The sequence below is a fragment of the Callospermophilus lateralis genome, chromosome 13 (genome assembly GCF_048772815.1).
Source record: "Callospermophilus lateralis isolate mCalLat2 chromosome 13, mCalLat2.hap1, whole genome shotgun sequence".
NCBI lineage: Eukaryota > Metazoa > Chordata > Mammalia > Rodentia > Sciuridae > Callospermophilus > Callospermophilus lateralis.
Window position 1 is genome coordinate 45,027,504 of NC_135317.1, and position 22,831 is coordinate 45,050,334.

At 34.0% G+C, this 22,831-nt stretch overlaps 1 protein-coding gene across 4 annotated transcripts in view; it reads left to right on the top strand.

The window, feature by feature from the left end:
* Positions 1-15,867, top strand: part of Arhgap12 (Rho GTPase activating protein 12) — a 113,839-nt gene extending 97,972 nt beyond the window's left edge. For all 4 annotated transcript variants that reach the window (XM_076831528.1, XM_076831529.1, XM_076831530.1 and 1 more), the window contains 9 exons: positions 3,139-3,240; positions 3,572-3,670; positions 6,242-6,344; positions 8,130-8,246; positions 9,861-9,959; positions 12,644-12,721; positions 12,823-12,957; positions 13,209-13,311; positions 14,318-15,867. In XM_076831528.1, the coding sequence (XP_076687643.1) occupies positions 3,139-3,240; positions 3,572-3,670; positions 6,242-6,344; positions 8,130-8,246; positions 9,861-9,959; positions 12,644-12,721; positions 12,823-12,957; positions 13,209-13,311; positions 14,318-14,492 (1,011 nt within the window). In that variant the 3' untranslated portion in view covers positions 14,493-15,867. The remainder of the gene's footprint in view (positions 1-3,138; positions 3,241-3,571; positions 3,671-6,241; positions 6,345-8,129; positions 8,247-9,860; positions 9,960-12,643; positions 12,722-12,822; positions 12,958-13,208; positions 13,312-14,317) is intronic.
* The last annotated feature ends 6,964 nt before the right edge of the window (positions 15,868-22,831 follow it).

Consider the following 22,831-nt stretch of genomic DNA (forward strand, 5'->3'; position numbering starts at 1 on the left):
CACTCTGGGACACATGTTCAATGATGAAATGCTGAGTAAAATCAGCCACATTGTTCAAAATTCTATGTTTAAAACTTAATGCTTTTTTTCAGAGAATGGATAGTTAGAATTGAGTAAATGAAACACACCATCTCTTCCCTCCAGTTCTATTTTATAAGATAAATTTTATTCAGATGCTATATTACCCAAGAACTTTTCCTTCTCCTTTGGAATAGTTTTCTGAAAAATATGAAGTTACACCCCTGGTCATTTTATCAGTAACATAAGTTTATAGGTGTGTTTTTTCTCATGTCATTTCACGTCAGAAATGTAGGTATGTGGTGTTTTTTTTGTTTGTTTGTTTGTTTTTTTCCAGACAGCAAGCGTAAAAGTCTTCAGTGCTGTATTAAACTTGGGGGTTTATTAATAAATAACATGTTTTCTGTCTTCAGTGCTTATATTGCAGTGGGGAAAATTGGCAAGTAAATAGTTATAACACAGAATATATTCTCCCTTTCAGTTATGGCTCATTATATCTCTTAAGAATTAAAAATCATCCCACAAATATCAGTAGTCACTCAAACATTCATTTATACACGCTTTCAAATTTCTAAAAATAGTTCCCTTTTGGGGCCAGGTAATTCTTTGTTATTGAGGGGCAGTCCTTTGTATTATAGGATATTTAATAGATGCCTAGCAGCCTCACTTTTACTTGTGAGAACTGAAACTATCTCCTGACATTGCCACATGTCACCCAAAGGACAAAATCACCTCTGACCTAGAGGAAGGATTAGGCAGGCTAGATAGTAAGACTACTTACTCACTCCCAAGAGATGATTTGGAAGGGGACCAAGGGAAGTTGCTCATCCTGTCACTAGGAGAAGCTCAGGGGTTTCTGAGCAGGCTGCTGAGCAAGATGGTAGGTGGACCAGATATGAGTCCTTTCTGTTACCCCTCAAGTATTCTGTTGTGAAGATAGGCTAACACATGCCTGTTGAAGATAAATCCTATAAAGCATGAATTTGTGCAATAACAAAGTCAGAAAATACTTTGAGATAAATTCTAGTGCTTCTGCAAAAATATTTGTAAGTTTTAGCTTGGCTCGTGCTGTGTCTGCTTATAGAATTGTGTTCTTGTCCCCTCTGATTCCATTATGCTTTTTTCTCTTGTGTGCCATTTGCCATTGTGCACTGTTATGACATCATTTTCTTCCCTTTCCCCATCAAGTCATTCTGCCAACAGGGCTCAGTCTCTGAGTTCTTGTTTTCGCTGCTTTCTTCTTGGAAAAACTCTGTCAAGCGTCGGCCTGCTGTTGCATATGTAAAGTCAGATCCTGTTTCAGCTGTCACTGTATGTGTTCTTGTTGCATACCCCTTGCCACAATAATTCTCCCCCCGCCTTCTTTCTTTTTTTTTTTTTTGGCCATGAGTACATAGGTGGGGAGGTGCTTATAGTAAAATGGGACTAAATTCTGGAAAAGAATAATAAACAAAACATGTTGCCAACCATATCAGTCACATTTTTCTGGCATTCCATGTCCTGTCATTGTGTTTATGTTTAGTGGGTTGCTTATTTGTACTGTAGGTTATAGCTGAACATCTGCAAAGCATATGATGACAATAAATAATTGATTTTGCCATTTTTAAGTGTATTTTCAAAATTCTCATAACTTTTGAGATGTGTCATTTCTATTTAGGAAGTTCTCTGTGCTCATTACATGACTTCATGGTTAAATTCTTTTTGTTATTTCACAAAACTGAGGATTAAACATAGGCCTCTCACATGCAAGGCAGGCACTCTGCCTACTGAGTTATATACTCAGCCTCTAAATATTTTTCAAATGATTTTGAAAGCAATGTCTTTGTAGAAAACAGTTGAAATTTTGATTTTATCATGGTTCCACTAATAATTTCATTTAAATTCTGAATTTTGTTACGTTTTATTAGAACAAATACATTATTTAAGTCCATACTACTAGCTGAAAAGAAGTAAAAGGGAACAGTTGAAGCCTTACCTATTCTTAAATGTGGAGCCACTAAATAGTTAATGGTATTTCAAATAGTGAATTAAGTTATTACAAGGTTGGTGGGTCAAATCTAATTCCAATGACAATTATGATTTGACTTGGAAACATTTTAGCAAATGAAATTTCTTATATCAAATATAGGAAATATTTGCAGTAACTCTTCATGACCTTTAAATTATCATTAAATAGCCATTAGAATAAAACATCCAACCTTTCAGTATTACAGGAATGCTATTTTCTATTCTTAATTAGCAGACCAAACAAAATTGTAAGTTAACAATGGCAAGATACAGAATAAGTATAAAACACATTTTCTATTTGCTAATCTTTTCCTTATCTAGTTAGCAAAATATAATAAATAGCTGAGCTCTTTTTCTTTTCAGACACACGTTAGCTATCTTCCCATTCTTTTCACAGTTTTCATTAAATTGCTTCTGGCTTTAGTTTATAATTTCTGACAGAAAACTGAATAAAAGAAAGTGGAGCTTAGGATTTTCTGTTTTCATAAAATATTGTTAGTTTTTGACAGCATAAATAGTCAATAAGGAAATAACTCTTGAAAGCAAAAAATTAGAATCAAAATTTTTATTAGGTGAAAATGCACTTGATAACTGCCTGGTATTACTTGTACATGTATAAGAATATTTCTTTGCCTTTTTCAACATGTTATTTTACATAACCATATATAGTCTAGGATAAATTCTGAACTGCTGAGCCACTAAATAGTTATTTGTCATTTTAAAAATAATAGTATTATCTATTATTCTTCTTTAGAAGCTGTTACAATTGATATCACACTAGCATATAAGTGTATATTAGTTTATAGCCTCACCAACATAATATTATTTTACCACTATAATGAATTAAGAAAAGATTTCAGTTTGGCTTTATTTTATTTATCTATGTATCTATTTATTTATTTATTTTATACATTTTTATTATGGAAATTGAGCCAGTTCATACTTCTAGACATTTTTCAAAGCAGGAATTGTTATTTTATAATACAGAAAGAGAAGAATTCATGATAATCTTCTATTTGATTTATTAATAATAAAGTTGCTCTTAATTCTTTTTGAATACACACATATGCAAAAGTATCACATAAAGGTTTTTCCTTTTTTTCTAAAATGAAGTTTGGGAGTAATCAGTCCAAACCAGAGTTCACAGTGGATCTCAGAGGGGCAACCATTGAGATGGCATCAAAGGATAAATCCAGCAAAAAGAATGTATTTGAGGTAATATTTTTTCTTAGTATAAATCATATTTCACCCATAATAATTGGACATTCTGCTTTTGACTTATTTGAGGAAATAATCATTCATTATGACTAGTTAAAGCACATAGTTCAGTCAATTTGTAGCATAATCTAAGGGGGGGGGAGTGGTGCAAAACTCAGCTTCACTTAAATAACTTACTGGGACTTAGACTGTATATTACAAGTCTTTTCCAGTACTTTTATCTTTCATCACTGATGTACTGGTGGTTTTGTGAACTTTGAATTAAATGAATTTATTTAATTTGTTGAAAGCACTGACCATAATTTTCTCCCCCCACTTTTCTCTAAAGCTGAAAACTCGTCAAGGAACAGAATTGCTAATTCAGTCTGATAATGATGCTGTTATTAATGATTGGTTTAAAGTTCTTAGTAATACTATCAGTAATCAGGTATGTGATTGACTTATGTAAAATTTTTATTGCAGAACTGTTTTTCTTTTGGTTTTACAATTGCTTATTGTATATCCAGATTCTAGTTTATATATGAAAAAACACTTTGTTTATTTTGACAGAGGTGGGAAAGACAATGGTCACTTTAGCAATCTCAGGTACTGGTGATGTCAATGATTTAAAATTGTCATTTATATACTGTTTGCTGCCAGTGTATTTGAAATAATGTTTATGTTGGGCATTGGTCCAGAAAGAAATGGTTTAAGAAGAGACAAATAGTACCTAGTACTAGTATTTATTCAATGACTGCACAAATTGGAAATTTTGATGGAAAGAGATCCAAGACAAAATTGTGAAAATTGTTGTTTCTTTATTAGCTCTTTTTTTCTAGTAACACCTCTTTCATTTTTCAGCCCTTTCCCTTCTGAAGATGTTCAGTACTCTCAGGTTTTCTTATTTTTATAATAACCAAAAAAAATCTCAAATTTGTACTCTTGAAGCTATATGCTAGGTAAGAAAAAAAAGGAGCTGTACATCTTCAAATTATTCTTACCTTGCACCAAATGGAGACATAATTCCTCATGAAGGATCATTTTTAGTGACATAAATGAAAAGTTATATTTATGGAAAGTAGAAGAGAACTTTTACCTCTTCTAGCACTTTAGTCATGAAGCTAGATGTAAATACTTCCTTTGCAATTTGTAATATTATATGATATTTCTGAATCCTGACCCTTCCTTTCCATTTATTCCTGAAACCATGGACAAACAGGTCTTAATATCTTTATACCACAAAAAGAATAGCCTTATAAATAATTTTTACATTTAATCTCATCTTTTATTCTTAGTGCCATATAACAAATGAAACTGTCTGGTGTCATTTTTATAATCTTCTACTGGTCAGAAATCTGTGAGTCCCGTTAAAATTCACCAGTATAAGCTCAGTCTTGTCTGTTCAGTTGTGCCTTCTACATGACACAATGTGAATTTTCAGCTGTAATCATAGTAATCTGTTCACTGTTCCTTGAAAGCATGTGCATGCATTCATTTAACAAATACATGAGTGCCTTGTGTACTGGGAATATACCAGCATACAGGCAGATACCATACCTTTCTCTGTGGGGGTTACTGTCAAAGATAAGAATACTAAAGACAGGTAACTGAAGTTAATATAATAAAATGTGATAAATATTGTGTTAGTAAGAGTATACAAGATATTTAAAAAATGTAATTAGGGGCCAACCTAGTGTAGTAGGCAAGGCCTTGCAGGCCTTGTAGCCCTTGGTGTTTTGTTTATTTCTTCATTGAGGCCTGCAGGATCAGGAAATGCACCAAGTAAAGAGAAAGGAATATTTTTTACTGTAATATTTAAAAATACATACTGTTCCCACAAAGTGTCAAAAGATATTGATAACTACATGTAGCAAGAGATGTAGAAGAACTTGCAGGAAGAATTATCACTGAGAGACATTGATGAAAACCCTAATTAAATGAAAAATATATCAAGTTCATAAACTAAAAGATTCAGTCACGTCAACATATAACTTTTTTTCAAATGATTTATTTATTCATAGATTTTTAAATATTTGAATCTTATTCAAAATCCCAATTGTTTCTCTGGTAGGTCTTGACAAAATTGTTCTCAAATTTACATAAAGATGCAAAGGTCTAAGAAACATCCAAGACACTATTGAAAAAAAGTAAAAGGACTCACTGTATCATATATCAAGATTTTATTGAGTTAGATTAACTAACAGAGAATCATATTCAGGCAGGGATAGACAAACAGACCTATGAAAAAGAATAAAGAGCCTAGACACAGACCCACATACCTATGGACACTTCCCGCCAGATCCAGCACTGAAGAACAGTGAGAAAGAATAAGCTCTTCAATAAATGTGCTGATACAAATGGATATCTAAGAAGCAGGAACCCTTTCTTACACTGTGCACAAAAGTAAACATCAATGGAGTAAAACCTCAATATGGGAGGCAAAAGAAAGTTTTTAGCTTTGATAATTTAGTCTGGTTTTTTAACCGTAAAAGTTACCTTAGTTAGGCTGTAGATGAGTTCTATATTTTCTTTCATTACCTAACATCTATGTGTTTGTTAGTATAAGTCTTACATTGCTACAATACTATGGCCTCATACTGTTTTAGATAATAAGGTTGTCATATCGGTGAATGTAAGTCTTACCTGTTGTCAAGAGAATATAGCTGCATTATATTTTATCACCATATATTGTAGCCTGTCCTCCTCCTAACTGCTGTTAGTGCCATTCATATGCAAATAGTCTCATCTTTAGTATATACCTATTTATCCTGTGAGTTATCAGCAACATTTTCTTGGTGTCCCCCCGCCCTTTCTTTTGGAAATCAAAATTAATGCCACAGTGGGGGTGGGGGAGATACTTTTAAGGATTTATCAAATATCTATCTTAAGTTATTCATACTGTACTAATTGGTTTCCTGAAATCACTAGTAAAGTCAATTACTTGTCATTCTGAGAATTTTGTTATTACACTAAAGTCATATCAGAGGTAATAAGTGTTTGGAAAACATCTAACCAATAGGCGGTAGAAACTGATGAAGGAATTGAAGAGGAGGTACCAGATTCACCAGGAATAGAAAAGCAGGATAAAGAAAAAGACCAGAAGGATCTTAAAAAACTTCGTTGTAAGTTTTTTTTTTTTTCTTATTTTGTTAATGGTTTGAGTGAACTTGTTCTATTTAAATAAATGTCTATATAATGTTGAGTGCAACCTCTAATATTGGAAAACATTTCAAGATTAAGTAGTGGCAGCTCCAATGTTGCGTGCTTTTTCTTATTATTAAATCATTCATTTCCGGTGTATGTCTCTCAATGGTATCATATTAATTTAAGATATTGTTATACTTTATTATAGTACACTTCTGTTGAATCTTCTAGGAAACTGAACTTTACTGACTTAAAAATATATAGTTATTTGGTGGCTAGGGTGTGGCTCAGCAGTAAAGCGCTTACCTCCCATGTGTGAGGCACTGGGTTTGATCCTTAGTACCACATAAAAGTAAATAAACAAAATAAAGATACTGCATTCATGTTTAAAATACATATATATTCTTAAAGATTCCATATAGAATCTTCTACTTTAGGAAATTCAAAGTCATGGGATATGTGCCATAATTCCATTCCCACTAGACACAGGAAGCCATCTCTGGATTAGGTTATGTCTGTGCTTGTGCACAGGTGCACACACGCATTTCTCCATATCATACAGAAAGAACAAAACTTGAGCCAGAATTTTAAGAAAAGCACTTTCTAATGCTGACCCTTGTATGTTATTAAATAGGTCATTAAAAATCAAAACTACATGGAGATTTCATCTCAACACAGGCCAGAATGACAGTCATCAAAAACACAAACAATAATAAATGCTGGAGAGGATATGGAGAAAAGAGAACACTGTTATTCTATTTGTGGGATTGTAAATTGGCATGACCACTATGGAAATCAGTATGGAGATTCTTCAAAAGACTAGGAATGGAGTAACCATATAACCCCCACCTGTACCTCTCCTCAGCATTTATCCTAAAGAATTAAGATCATCATACTACAGTGCATACCCATGCTTATAGCAGCACAGTTCACACTAGCCAAACTATGGAACCAGCGTAGGTGTCCATCAGCAGATGAAGGGGTAAAGAAAATGTGACATATATATGCATATGCACAATGGTGTTTTGTATAAAGAAGCTGTAAAGAAGAATGAAATCATGTCATTTGCAGGAAAAATGGATGGAACCTGAGAATATTATGTTAAGTAAGTGAAATAAACCAAACCCAAAAGGTCAAGGGTAGTATATATAGAAGCTAGAGAGGAAAAGGGGAAAGGAAGGTGGGGATGGGGGCGGGGAGGAGGTGTCTCATGAAAATCAAAGGGAGCTTTCTTCAAATGTTCCTACTTTCAAATTTTTGTTGTCCTAACTGATACATTAGCACCAAGGTAATGGAGATCATTTTCTGGGTACTCTTGTTCTTTGAGTGCAAATAATCATGATGAGAGTTAGCTTAAAGTATGAATATTGATATTATCCAGATTCCTAATTTTTGTTTGTCTTATATTTTATGGATTTGTGTGTGTAGATATTTCATCTTCCAAACCTATTAGTGAGTCAAAAAAGATCAGTAGAATCATTTATGAATTAACAAGTATAAATTAGAATAACAGAGATGTTATAGCACCTATATATATCAGGCCCTTTTCATTGAGATCAATTTTTAGTGATAAAAAGGAGAAGTTTTTCTTAAAATTGCGTCTGTGTTAATTTGATTTTTCACATTACTTAAACTATGTAAGAGATAGAATAATTGAATTTGTATTGTGTTTTTGATATGTCAAGTTATGTTTTGAATGCTCTGTGGAAAGATTTTCGGAAGTTTGTTATCTTATGAAATGTTTAATATCTGTTTGTCTTAAGCCATGAAAGTATCTAGCATAGATTCTTCAGAACAGAAAAAAACCAAGAAGAACTTAAAGAAGTTTCTTACACGACGCCCCACTTTGCAAGCTGTTCGTGAAAAAGGTTATATTAAAGGTAGGTATGGAAAGTAGTATTTATAATAATGAATGTTGGTCAAAATCAGAAGTGAGCCATGCATGGTGTCACCGCCTGTAATCCCAGAAGCTCTGGAGACTGAGGCAGGAGGGTCACAAGTTCAAAGCTGTCTCAGCAACTCATTGGGATCCTGTCTCTATAAAATATAAAAAAGGAGCTGGGGGTGTGACTCAGTGGTTAAGCACCCCTGGGTTCAATCCCCAGTACCAAAATGAAAAAAAAAAAATTTCAGAAATGAGACATTTCAAATTAAAAACTAAAATTTCCAAGCAGGAAAAATGTTTTCATTCTTTTAGTTTTCAAGTACAACGATTAAAAAATATATGAGTAATTAAAGTTGATTTTTTTTTTAAAAGAGAGAATAAATCTTTTTTTCTTTTATGTAGATGGACACAACACAATGCCTTTATTTTTATGTGGTGCTGAGAATCGAACCCGGGTCCCAACCATCCTAGGCGAGCGCTCTACCACTAAGCCACAATTCCAGCCCCATAAAGTTGATTTTTCAAACATACTTGTAAAGTTTACCTTAAAACATTGAACAGACACAAATGAGAAACTAAATTTTTAGAAACCCTGTATCAGGAGCAATGCAGTTGCAATGCGTGGCCCCTACTTAGAAGTTGTAACATTGAAAAGCTTTGGTTTTGAAACGTGAAGACCAGAAATTAGAAATTTTGAGTAAATAGTCACTAACAAAGTAGGAAGAAAACAAACAAGTTTTTTTGTTTGTCTTTGTTGTTTGTCTTCCATTCTCATAACAATTCTCATAACACCTTTAAAAAACAAAGCCTGACAAGTTAGTTAATAGAAAGAGCTATTAATTTGTTTATCAGGCCCTTTTCATTGAGAAATATGAACCATTGTCACTTTATGGTTGTTATTCATCCCTTCAAATGTTTTGTTTGTTTTCCCAATGTTTAGCACTAATGTGGAATTTCTATGCTTTTAGGGTAAAAGATAAACAGCTTTTGAAATGTATTTTTTGGAATCACATGTTGGATATGCATATGCATGTTTTGATAGTTAATAAATATTTGAATATTTTAAAAAGAGGCATGAGCCTGGGTGCTTTGATACCTATGGGTGTTTAAAAACTACAAGTTCTTCCCCTCAGAGAACTTACACTCAAATGTAAGGTGGACAGGATTATTTGAAATGGTGATGAATACTGTGAAATTAACATAATAAAAGAAAGTGAGTGAAATTGGTTTATCTTAGATAAAGGGGTGATATTTTAGCTTGAGATCAGGAGTAAAGAGAAGGAGCCAAATAAATAGGGAAGCAGCAGTAGGAGGAGGTGGTGGGGGTGGGGTGGGTGGGTAGGGGTACTGGTTCTATGCAAAAGGAATAGAAAATATAAAGACTTTCAGGCAAGAATGGGTTGTGCTGTTAATGGAATTTAGTGAAGAAGCATTATTTGAAATGAAATTAAGGAAGTAGGCAGGGTACCTGTCTATATCAAATAAGGCCCAGGTCTTGGTAAGTGATGTTTGGGGTACACTGGGTATGTTCCATTGCACTCTGAATAGTTTAGCGATCTTCTGGACTAAATTTTATCAAGAGTTCATCTTAAAAATAAACCTCTTTCAGATCAGGTGTTTGGATCCAATCTTGCTAATCTGTGTCAGAGAGAGAATGGAACAGTGCCAAAGTTTGTGAAGTTATGTATTGAGCATGTTGAAGAACACGGTAAGAGAATGATATTCTTTCTTTCTTTTTTTTTTTTTTTTTTTTCACATGAAGCACATGAACTGATTGTTTCATCATCAAAATCCCTAGGATGTTTATGATTTTGTGTCAGGTAACCAAAAGTTCCTTATGGTCCTAAGATGTTAAGAAATGCATTTTGTTTAAAAAGCACTTACATACTGGCACCTGTTTCAGATTTGGACCTCTGCAGGCATCTATTGAATGTTTAATATGTTGAGATTAATTAAGTATATGACATTCTTTGAAGCCTCTTTGGAGTTGCCATTTGCTAAAAATGAAGAAGATTGTGATTGTGAAACTAAGTAATGATGTGGCAGTGTTAAAGATCTGAAGAGATTATATTTACTGTTTCTTCTGTTTTATAATAATGAGATGACATTTAAAAACTGTTAAATCAACTATGAAGTAATTAAATGACATTGTGTCATTTCCTGAAAATAAGACAAACTGATTTAACATTTATAGTATTTATGCTGGTTTTATATGAGTTCGAAGTATATTGATATTATAATCACATTAACTTTATCTGTATATGATCAGAAACATTTTGTACAGTTAAAACACTTGTGTAATTTAGTTTGTAGCTTTTGCTGGTTGTCTTGTTCTTGTCTCATTGACTGTTCTTGTCAATATGACGAGAGAGACCCCACAGTACTTGCCTTTATTTTAAACTAAGTGAATATAACACATTGGCTAATATGCTTTGTTAAACATGTTATATAGCATTATCATTTAATGAATACCTGAAAGTTAATTTTGTGAATTTTAAATGATTCTGTTCATATATAAAAGAAAATAATATCAACAACTATATATAATCTGAACTCAATCTTGGACATTTCTTCTGTGTTATCAGTGGCTTCTGTTGTTGAAGCATCTTGGTTTGTTTGGGACACTTTATTCTCTTGTTTTTTCATGTTAGTGTGTTTTCCCATCTGAAAGTATGAATCTAAGGCAGAATAAACCTGAAGGTTTCCAGCGTTTCACCTTTACTGGTGAGACCAATATCAACAGCACCCAGTGTACACAACATATAGCCTTAAACCTAATAGCTCCCACTAGAGTGTCTACTGCTTTCTCACCTTAAACCAAAATGATAAGTTCAGTAACTATCTATAGTACAAACAGAATATTTGTTAAACGATTTACAATTTCAAATGGTGGATGAGAGGACAGAGGGAGTGTAGTATGCAATATGCACAAGGGAAGAAGAAAGAAGCTAGAAGTAAAAATTCTCAGGAAGAGTAGAAGAGGAACCGACAGATTGGCTGTTGGTTGGAGCTACATCAATGTTTATAACAGCTCAATTCTCAATAGCTAGACTATGGAACCAACCTAAGTGTCCCTCAATAAATGAATGGATAAAGAAAATGTGGTATATATACTCAATGGAATATTACTCAGCTTTAAAGAAGAGTAAAATTAGGGCATTTGCCAGTAAATGGTTGAAGTTGGAGAATACCAATGTAAGCGAAATAAGCCAATCCCACAAAATCAAAGGCCGAATGTTTTCTCTAATGTGTGCATGCTAATTCACACTAAGGCAGGGGGCACTAGGGAAGAATAGTGTTACCTTAGATTAGGTAGCAGAAAGTGACGGGAGGGGAGGAGAGGGGGTGTGGGGATAGGAAAGATAGTAGAATGAAACAAACATTATTACTGTATGTATGTATATCTGTGACTACATGAATATGATTCTGCAACATGTACGCTCAAAAATGAGAAATTATATTCCATCTATGTATATCAAAGTGCATAAATGCATTCTACTGTCATGTATAACTAATTAAAACAAAAAAATTTTTAAAAGAAAATAATAAACTATACGAAATGACATATTGTTTCTGTAGAATATTGGTTTCATTATTAGCTTGTATTAACTTTATTATAAGCATTAAATATGACATACACTTTGAAGAGTGGTCTTTAGTATGTGCATTTACATTATAATCATGTGCAAAAAAGTGAATGAGTTCATTTTAAATTATTTGGCTTCCTTTACTTTTTGAACTATCCCCAGGTATTTGCAAAATTTTATCTTAAATTGTTAGTATTTGAAGCTTAGAGAGATGCTTTCTTTGAGCTAAGCCACATTCTACATGATAAACAAAGTAGAATTATTGCTGCTTATTAAATAGAATTCAGAATGAATCACCATCTTTCTCCCCCTGCCCGAGTCTATAAAAAGTCATTTAGAGGAAGAGAGTATTTGTCCATTTGATTTTAAGCTGATGCTAATGAATAAGAATTTTAAAGCCAACCATGGTGGTATTCTGTAGTCCCACCTACTCCCGAAGCAGAAACAGGAGGATCACTTCAGTTCACAGGTTCAAGAGCAGCCTGTGCAACATTGTGAGACCCTATCTGAGGGGAAAGGGAAAAAAAAAAAAAAAAAGACACGCAAGCATCTTTATAAGAGGCAAATTCTTTATTTATTTGAGGATTGAACCCAGAGGTGCTTTACCTTTGAGCTACATCCCCAGCCCCTTTTATTTTTTGAGACAGGGTCTTGCTAAGTTGCTTCTGGCCTAAGTTGCTGAGGCTGTCCTCAAACTATGATCCTCTTGCCTTAGCCTTCTGAATTGTTAGAATTACAGGCATGTGCCTTTATGCCTGGCAGCAAGTAAGTACTTTAAACATAAGTAATTAGTATTATTCCGTAGGTTTGGATGTTGACGGAATCTACAGAGTGAGTGGCAACCTTGCAGTGGTCCAGAAGCTGAGATTTGCAGTCAATCATGGTAAAGATTTTATTCCATATTATATTCCAAAGCATCACTCATAAGGTTTAGAATTGGTTTAAAGTAATTTTTTAAAATGTCTTCTTCCTACTGTTTTTTAGATGAGAAATTGGACTTGAATGATAGTAAATGGGAAGACATTCATGTCATCACTGGAGCACTCAAAATGTTTTTTCGAGAATTACCAGAACCTCTTTTTACATTTAATCATTTTAATGATTTTGTTAATGCAATTAGTAAGTATATAATTTCAAATGAGTTTCTTTCTAGATTCTGAAAATCCTTTGCACAGATTAAGCTACCACATTCTGTTTGTACAGTATTTTAAACGATTTTTTTTTTAATGGATTATTGTTTTGCTCAAAAAATTTTAAATGTGACCACCAGGTGTCACTGTGTATTACCAAATCTGAGCTTCCAAAATAGGTCTTGCTTTCAGTTTCATAAGAATTTGCTGCAAAATATCTAGATGTTATCTCTTTTTCAGAACAAGAACCAAGACAGCGTGTTGCTGCTGTTAAGGACCTGATCAGACAGTTGCCAAAGCCAAATCAAGATACAATGCAAATTCTTTTTAGACACCTCAAAAGGTAAGAGAACTGCACAGTTAGAAGATACGGTATAGCCACACACAGGGTCAGACCCAGAATTGGATTACACCTATGCCATAGCTTTCTTAGTAACTTGGAAAAAAGATAATTCTTTTAGTGTAGTTCCTCATAGGTAAAATGATTTGGTGTGAAGACTATATTAAAGTAGATACTGCATTTAAAGCATTTATATAATGCTTTGTGCATGGTAGGTATTTTAAAGTTGATAAATATGAAGGTGAGATTGATTATTAAGTGAGGTATATTATTATTACCCTAAAAGAAAACCATCATGGCTCAGGCTTACTACATAGTCCTTTAATAACTAATTTTGTTCATCTTATAAAAAGAACATTAGAATACTAAAATTATCTCAGAGTTTTTTTTAAATAACATAAAACTGAGTTTTAATCTCTCTGCCCTCATGAAAGTTTTTTCCCATCAACCTGGGAGATAAATTATTGCCTGAATTATAACATATTTACATCTGTGTCCTATTTCAAAATTAAAGCTCCAGGCACAGTGACACACACCTGCAATCCAGCAACTCGAGAGGCTGAGGCAGGAAGATTGCAAGTTTGAGGAAAGCTTCAGCAATTTAGTGAGGCACTAACCAACTTAGTGAGACTCTGTTTCAAAATTAAAAAAACAACAAAAGAATTTAGAAAGGGCTGGGATAATGGGATAATGGTTCACTGGGTTAAAGCACCCCTGGGTTAAATCTCCACTACCCAAAAAGCAAACAAAAAAGAAAAATTAAAATATCATACTTGAACAAACACTTGAAGTTTGTTACAGTATGTATAATAATCCATTTCAGCTGTGTTATCCAAAAGCAAGCTTCATGTGACATTCACACTGAATTCTACTTGGTGAAATAGTTTGTGTGTCAACCTAGGAAAGTGAGCATTATATCTCTTTTTTAAATGCAGAGTGTTAGGTTTGTAATACAATTTGAAATTTTCCCCTCATATTTTATTTTAACAACTTTTCTTTTCCCCCTTAGAGTTATAGAAAATGGAGAAAAAAACCGGATGACCTATCAAAGTATAGCAATTGTTTTTGGTCCCACTTTGTTAAAGCCAGAGAAAGAGACTGGTAATATAGCAGTTCATACTGTGTACCAAAATCAGATTGTAGAATTAATTCTTCTAGAATTAAATTCCATCTTTGGACGTTGATTCTGTGGAAGACAACCTATGGAATAGAAGCTGGATTCCATCAAATTTCACATCTTTATATACAATGTATTTTATTTTTGGACCAAGCAGTGACTCTTTGATTTTGCACTTTTTTGAGGGATCAGAAGGGAAGTGGTAGAGCGAAGATGCCTGTTAGACCCTCATGTTTGCTGCTTTGTTGCAAGGTGATATAACTGTGTGTAATTTTTGATTCATTTTTATCTTGATTGTTTGCATTTAATACTCTGAATTTTAGTAAAAATGAAAACGTAGAATAACCAGTCAAATACACTGGATAATTTGGTAAGAAAAACTACATTTTTTTCCCCTCAAACTGGATAATGTAGAATTTCTTCTCATGACCTTAAGTTCTTGACTTGGTAGAATAATACTTAACTAGGGAGTTATTTTAAAGACATTCTTGGGCATTTAAAACAAAATGAAGTATATCCATTTTGAAACCTGTGTATTTCTTTTTCAGGGTTTCTGCATGCAGTGGCAGTCTAAATATTAAAATTAATTATAACCCAGATATAGTCCCTCCATGAAGGCTTGCTGTCTTTTCCTGTGTTGCACAGCATCCTTACTGGATATCTTAGTTACTTGTTTGGCAGCACACTAATATTGCTTAAAACACTGTGATATACTGGAGTTTCATTTAGCATAAGTCAATTCAGGGTATTTTGGACTGCCTCACCATAGTGAATTGTAGCTAACAATCCTAATTATATCTAGTGCCATATTGAATTCTTGGTATGACCCTGTGGAAACAGACATTATTTGATGTAAATATAGGCTAAAGATTTAATGTCTTAGCTTATGTATATAATTGTGTTGTATAGTCTCAGAATACATGCTAACCCTACATTTGTAATCATGATACAGGTAATCTTTTCTGTGAATATTAGGTTTCCTCCAGAAGTAGACCATTATTTGGGAACGATAACTGTGTGCACTTTTAGATCTTAATAACATTTACAGGCAGATCACTGTAATGCGAATGGTACTGGAAAAATACTGAAAAGACTTGCTAAATGGTAAATGCACTACAAGAGGATCCTTTTAGGTTATTTAATATGTACAGACTACATTAGAAAAATTTATTACAGAATTCTAACGCTCCAGTTTGAATAGTGGAAACTCATGTGTAAATTAGATGAATCTTGGTTGGAAAATAACATTGCTAAATTTGAGGATTTCTTTTTACATTACTAATGTAATTGATTTGTATAATAAAACAGGGTTTGGAAGGTTTTGTTACAGGGAGCATGGTCTGTTGAAAATTTTTTTAAATGTATTTTTCTAGATTAACTGCTGTATATGAAATGTCTAATAAAGAAAACTATAAGAGGTTTAGAGATTTTTCCATTGGAAATGTGCATTTCGGTTCTTAATTTTTTGTTTTTTTCTTTTGCTGACATACTCCTATACCTCATGTTTAAAAAAATCAACTGAATCCAATATTTCCTGTGGCAAATATATTTTTCTCATTTCATACCTTTCTATTCCTTACCATACCAGCACGTCCCCTTTCCCAACATATGCTTTTTATTTTTCGTCGTCATTATTTGAAAGTGGATCATTTGTGACCAAGATTCTTTTTCCTAGGATTGCATTTACAATTTACAGATTGCCTTCCTTGGGAACAAAAAAAAAATTTTTTTTGTATGATCTGTCTAAAAACCTCTCCCGAGTCATGTGATAAAAATATTGTATTTGTTTTTGTGATCTTGTTAAATGGATAACAAGGCAGATCGTTTGGGGTGGGAAGAAAAAAATCCCAAGTCAGAATGTTTATATTTGCTTACAGATGTTGTTAACAACACAGTGTGCTTTAGGACTGGCTTATATCTTGTTTGTATATCAAGAAAACAATTAGATGCAAATCTGTGATCTGTGATATTCTTTCTCTTTAGTGGTCATGAACATATCAAAGGTTAAAATGTCCTGTTTCTTGTTTCAGAGTATGTATGTGTATGTGAAGTCTTAAATGTTTTAATAGTCTACAGCTAACCATTTTATTGTGATATGTACAATGAGATCAGTGTCTTGTGTTTTCATCCTTTGTGAATTAAAAATTCTCAGTTGTTTTTGTAATAACAAATCTAGTAATATTTTGTCTTGACAGCTTGATTTTTTTTTTAGTAGAAAATATATTAAAAGCTAAAAATAAAATTACCAGTGGGATTTCATTTACTAATAGGACTTCCTTCAGAATGTTATAAAAATAGTAGTTGGAAATAAAAAGCATATTGAAATGCACTTTTATATTTCCAGTTAGGAGAAAAATAGTTATTTAAATTTAATAGCAATAGAATTTTACTTTTTATTCTGGAAAATATAAATTAATTATGCAAATTCTGAAAAACAATGTTATGTTTTAGATAGAGGCAGGTCTATAAACAATCTGTTCCTTTATGAAAAAGACAGGTGGAATAATTCAGCCAAACTTCAGGGTTAAAGGAATATGGGCTATATGTGTGTTTAAAGCATTTACACCCACACCCACATTTACATATGTATGTAATGTGTGTATATTTATACCATTGCTTACATACAAGTGACAGCTCAGCAACAACAGTAATGACAGATGCCTGAAGACCTTTGTACTATATTAGTTTGAGCCCACTCTTCTTTGCAAGCCCATAATATTGGATATTAAGATAGTAGTAAGAAGGAAAAGCTATCCTATAACTGTACCAAGAAATTTTTCCCAATTTATGGGAGAGGCTTCTAATTAAATATGTAAACAGATCGTTTCTTATGATACCACCATTACTTCAAACATCTAAGGTTTTCTTGTTTTTTGGTGGTGATACTGGGGATTGAACCCAGCGGCTCTTTACCACTGAGCTACATCTCCAGCCCTTCATATTTTTTTTAGTTTTGAGACAGGATCTCACTAAGTTGCTGAGGGCCTCACTAAATCCTTAGGCTTTTTAAAAGAATACACAGAATTGTCTATAGCATGTCATTTTGGTAATGAAAATAGTCAAATGGGCATCATGCCCTCAACGATTTAATAAGTCTAATGTTACAATCTATATAGAGAATTGAAAATAGTTACAAAGTCAGATTTTTGTGGAGTTCATCTTTGTTTCTGAACTTAAGCTCTCAGCTCTGATAGTCTTCATTTATAGAACATATTTCTCTAGTGTCTGACTAGAGAAGGCGTTCAATGGGGACTTCAGCCTAGCCCTTACAGTGTTGGAGGTGGGGCGTAGTTCTTTTGTTTTAAAAACAGTGTTCTAGTAAACTGGTATAGTCCTCTTAAATGCAACTTGAGTTTGAGATCAAAGAAAAAGACAAGCAAACAGGGATGCAAAACAAAACCAACAGCTTCACAACAATGGTGCATTTGAATCTATTGGAGATTTGCAAGCTATAAACTCAGTCTCAGCAGAGTCAAACTTAGTATTCCAAAGAAAGGGGAAAGCACAGAATGCTTAATGAGACATTCTGCAACTGCTAAGACAAGGGAGTTCTTCTGAAGAATCTCAATTAGTCTTCTCAACTGAAGTTTTGTGGACCAATGATGGCTGTTAGTATATTCAGCTGGGAGCTTTTACAAATTAGCCTTATGTGAATATGGCACTTAAATGAACCCTTTCATTTCCTTCATTGCTTCCCTTCTCACACAGGGGATGTGGGGTGGGGGTAGGGAGATGCTGCAGAGAGGAAAGAAAAAAGCCACTTTCAAAGTACTCTCAAAAAGAGGGCACTTGTAGAATAAGGTAACTGTTTAACAAACCACTACAATACGTATTTAGGAAAGTCTGGTTTCTCCCTTCTCTCTTCCCTTACTTCCTTTCTCAGTGTTTTCAGAAAAGTATTCTTTGGTAAAGATGTTTAATTATTGATGCTGGTAGCCAAATCTTTCAGGTAGTTCTGAAAGTTGTGGCTCATACAGGCAAGTAGCATTAAAACTTGTAATATTGTCATGAACTTTATAAAGTTGGTGAAACCCATAGAAACATCAGAATGACAAGCAATGTTGTAGAGGCTGTTATCAACGAGGTCTTTGCAGAGGTGAAAATCAGAGTCACTGGAGATCAAAGTCATGGTTCTGTGATCAGAATTCTGCACAGCATTTAAGGCCTCCTTTTCCTCCTGAGAGTTTAGGCAAAAAAAAAAAAAAAATGGAATCTTAGATGTTCAAGTAAAACTCACCTGATTGATAAAGCAAGAAAAGACCAGTAAGACCCCTCATATTCAATTTTTTTGTACATGAAATAACTGAGCTCCAGATTGATTGCAAATGTCTAAAGTCATTTGCTTAGTCATTGATGCAAGCCTGAGACTAAAAGGAGCTAATATTTTGATTAGTTATGTTACTTTTAGAGTTTGTGATCAATTTAAGTATTACAGTATTCCATTATTCACAGGGAACACTTCCCAAAACCCCTGGTAGATGCTTAAAATCACTGTTTAAGTTGTCAGCTCTTATGTACTCATAGTACTGAACCATATATATAGTGAGCCCACCTTATACATGGATTCTGCATTCATGGATTCAACCAACCATGGATCAAAAATAAGTTTTAAAAAAAGATTCTGTCTGTACTAAACAGGTACAGACTTTGTCATTCCATAAACAATCTAGCATAACAACTATCTGTGTATATAAGTTTATAAATGCTCTAGAGATGATTCTAACCATGCGAGGATGTGCATAGGTTATATGCAAATGTTGTGCTATTTTATATAAGGGACTTGAGCATCTGAAGATGTTGTATCTGCTGGTGATAGAGATGCTAGAACCAATTCCCCGTAAATACTGAGGGATACCTGAGCATTGTCACATAGTGCCAGTAACCCTTCCCTGTCTTATGTCCTGGTTCCTCCCTCTGAGTCATGATGCTTGCACTTTGGAGCCATTATGGACGAAGTAAATAAGGGTTACTTGAACACAAGCACTGTGATACACAACAGTCAGTCCGACAACCCAGGCAGATGCTAAGGGATCACTGGGCAGGTAGTGTATACTGTGTGGGTGTGCTAGACAAAGGGACCGTTCATGTCTGGAGTGGTGTGAAGTACAGTGGTGCAAGACTTCATCGTGCTGCTCAGAACAGGAAATTTAAAACTTATGAATTGTTTATTTATAGAAATTTCCATTTAAAATTTTTGTACCAAGGCCACATTTGACCATGAGTCACTGAAACCATGGAAAGAGAACTGCTGATAAGGGTGAATTATTGTAAAGCATGTCTGACACATTCAGTAACATCATTTGAAGAAGAAATAAGTACCATTTTTTTTTCCTTTTCTGGTCATCTGTTTTCTTTTTTTCCACATTTTTAGTCGATTTATTATAGTTTTGCATAATGTTGGGATTTGTTGTTTGGTATCTACACAATATAATTATATCATTTGGCCAATATCACTCCCCAGCACTTTGCTCCTCCCCATTTCCCATCCCTTGGTCCCTTTCCTCTACTAATCTTCCTTTGATTTCCATGAGATCCACCCCACCTTTCTTTTCCTTTTTTTCTCTCTAGCTTCCTCATGTGAGAGAAAACATACAATCCAGGACCTTATGAGTTTGACTTATTTCATTTAACATGATGGTCTCCAATTCTGTCCATTTTCCTGCAAATATTTGTAATTCCATTTTTCTTCATGGCTAAATTAAAATCCATTGTGTATATATACATATATACACCACATTTTCTTTATCCACTCATTCATTGACGAATACCTAGGCTGGTTCCATATTTCGCTGCTGTGAACTGGGCTTCTATAAACTTAGGTATGGATGTATCACTGTAGTATAATAATTTTAATTCTTTAAGATAAATACTGAGGAGTGGTATAGCTGGGTCGTATGGTGATTCCATGCCTAGAAACCTCCATACCGATTTCCATACTGGTTAAGCTAATTTACAGTCCCGCCAACAGTGTAAAAGTGTTCCTTTTTCTCCACATCCTCTCCAGCATTTATTATTGTTTGTATTCTTGATGACCGACATTCTGACTAAGTGAAACGAAATCTCAAATGTTGTTTCGATTTGCATTGCCCTAATTGCTAATGATGTTGAACATTTTTCACACATTTGTCAACCATTTTGTGTTTCTTTTTTGAGAAGTATCTGTTTAATTCATTTGCTCATTTATTAATTGGGTTATTTGATTGGGGGGGTTAAGAATTTTGCTTTCTTTGTATGTCTAAATATTAATTCTCTGTCAGAAGAGTAGCTAGCAAAGATTTTCTCCCATTCTGTAGGTTCTCTCGTCATATTCCTAAGTGTTTCCTTTGCTGTGCAGAAGCTTTTTAATTTGATGGCACCCCATTTATTAACTCTTGGCATGAGTTCCTGAGCTTTACGGGTCCTACTGAGAAAGTTGTTGCCTGTGCCTATAGGCTAGAGTATTGACCCTATGTTTTCTTGTAGGAGTTGTGTAGTTTCTGGTGTAATCCCTAGGTCTTTGATCCATTTTGAGTTGACTTTGGTGCAGAGTGAGAGATAAGGGTCTGGTTTCAATCTTCTCCATGTGGATAACTAGTTTTCCTAGTGCTGTTTGTTAAAAAGACTGTTTTTTCTCCAATGTATGTTTTGGGCACCTTTATCAAGGATCAGATGACTGTATCTGTGTGGGTTTGCCTCTGTGTCTTCTGTTCTGGACCATTGGTCTGTGTGTCTGTTTTTATGGCAGTACCATGCAGTTTTTGTTGCTGTAACTCTTTAGTATAATTTGAAGTGAGGTTTTGTGATGCCTCCTCAATTGCTTTTTTGGCGTATAATTGCTTTGGCTATTCTGGGTCTTTTATTCTTCCAAGTGAATTTTAAGCCTTTTTTTTCTAGTTCAGTGAAGATCATCATTGGTACTTTGATGGGGATTATGCATTGAATTTGTATGTTGCTTTGGTAATACTGGTCATCATCTTTTTAAGCTAAGCTTGTTTTTGCATGACATATTGAAACTTCTGTTCTTCTTGTATATATCATGTACATCTATTATGAATATAGAGGTAGCAGGGGGTACATAATGATTTCTGCTGGTATCCCCTCACCCTAGTTGCGTACAAAGTAAACCAGCATCCCTCTGGTAAATAATCGGACCTTAGTGGTTCTGTCTGATGACATTGCTGGACAGGCCACAATGTACACCAGTCTTTGTTTAATGTGGATGTCTGCTTTCACCTGTGTTCTATACAGTTCTGACTAAATGCTGTAGCTACATGTGGCTATTTGATTTTTGTATGTGTATAGTAAAATACGCATAACAATTTACCATCTTAATTTTAAGTATACGATATTAAATACACACATAATGTGTGCAACCATCACCACCAACCATTTTCATTACTCTTCTGTAAAACAAATTTTGTGCTCATTGAACAATATGTACCCAGTCCCGCTGAGCCCCTGGCAACTACAATTCCTTCTGTTTCTCCGATTTTGATTAGTTCTAATAAGTAGAATCATATTTGTCTTTTTGTGATAGGTTTATTTCATTTAGCGTATGTCCTCAAGATTCCTCCATGTTGTAGCCTATTGCATAACTTCATCCTTGTTAAGGCTTTTTAGCCCCATTGCATGTATATACCACATTTTCCAATCCAATCATCCATCAGTGGACATGAATTGCCTTCACATTTTGCCATTGCGGATGATGCTGCCATGAACAAATATGGAAAAACATCTTTTCAAGACCCATTGGATTTGGCAGTGATTTTTTTGGATATGACACCAGAGGCAAAGCAACAAAATAAAAAGTTGACCAGTTGGATTTCATGATAGATTTTAAAATTTTGTGCATCAAAGTGCATCAACACAGTAAAAAGGCAACTCACAGAATGGAAGGAAATATTTGCCAATTGTATATTTGATAAGGGATTGATATGCAGAATGCATAGAGGAGAACTAAAACGAAATAAAACCTGATTCAAAAATAAGCAAAGGACTTGAGTGGACATTTCTCCAAAGAAGAAACCAGTAAGCACATGAAAAGATCCTCAATATCAGTAAGTATTAGAGAAGTGCATATCAAAACCATAAGATACCACTTCATACCCTTTAGGATGACTATAGAGTTTTGAAAAGCGAAATAATAAATGTTGGTAAGGATGGTGGAAAAATTGAAAAGAACCTTTGTACAATTTACATTGCCTTGCTGGTCAGAATGTAAAATGGTACAGCCACTGTTTAAAACAGTAAATTTACTATACCATGTGAGTTTCACTCAAAAGGATTTGAGTTTAATCAAAGTAAGACCTAAAAACGCAATTACTTAGTCACAGTAACTACGCTTCAAATGCTCAATAGTGACATGGAGCTAATGGCTACCATTTTGGACAGTGCAAATATGGAATAGTTCCATCCTCAGAAAATTCT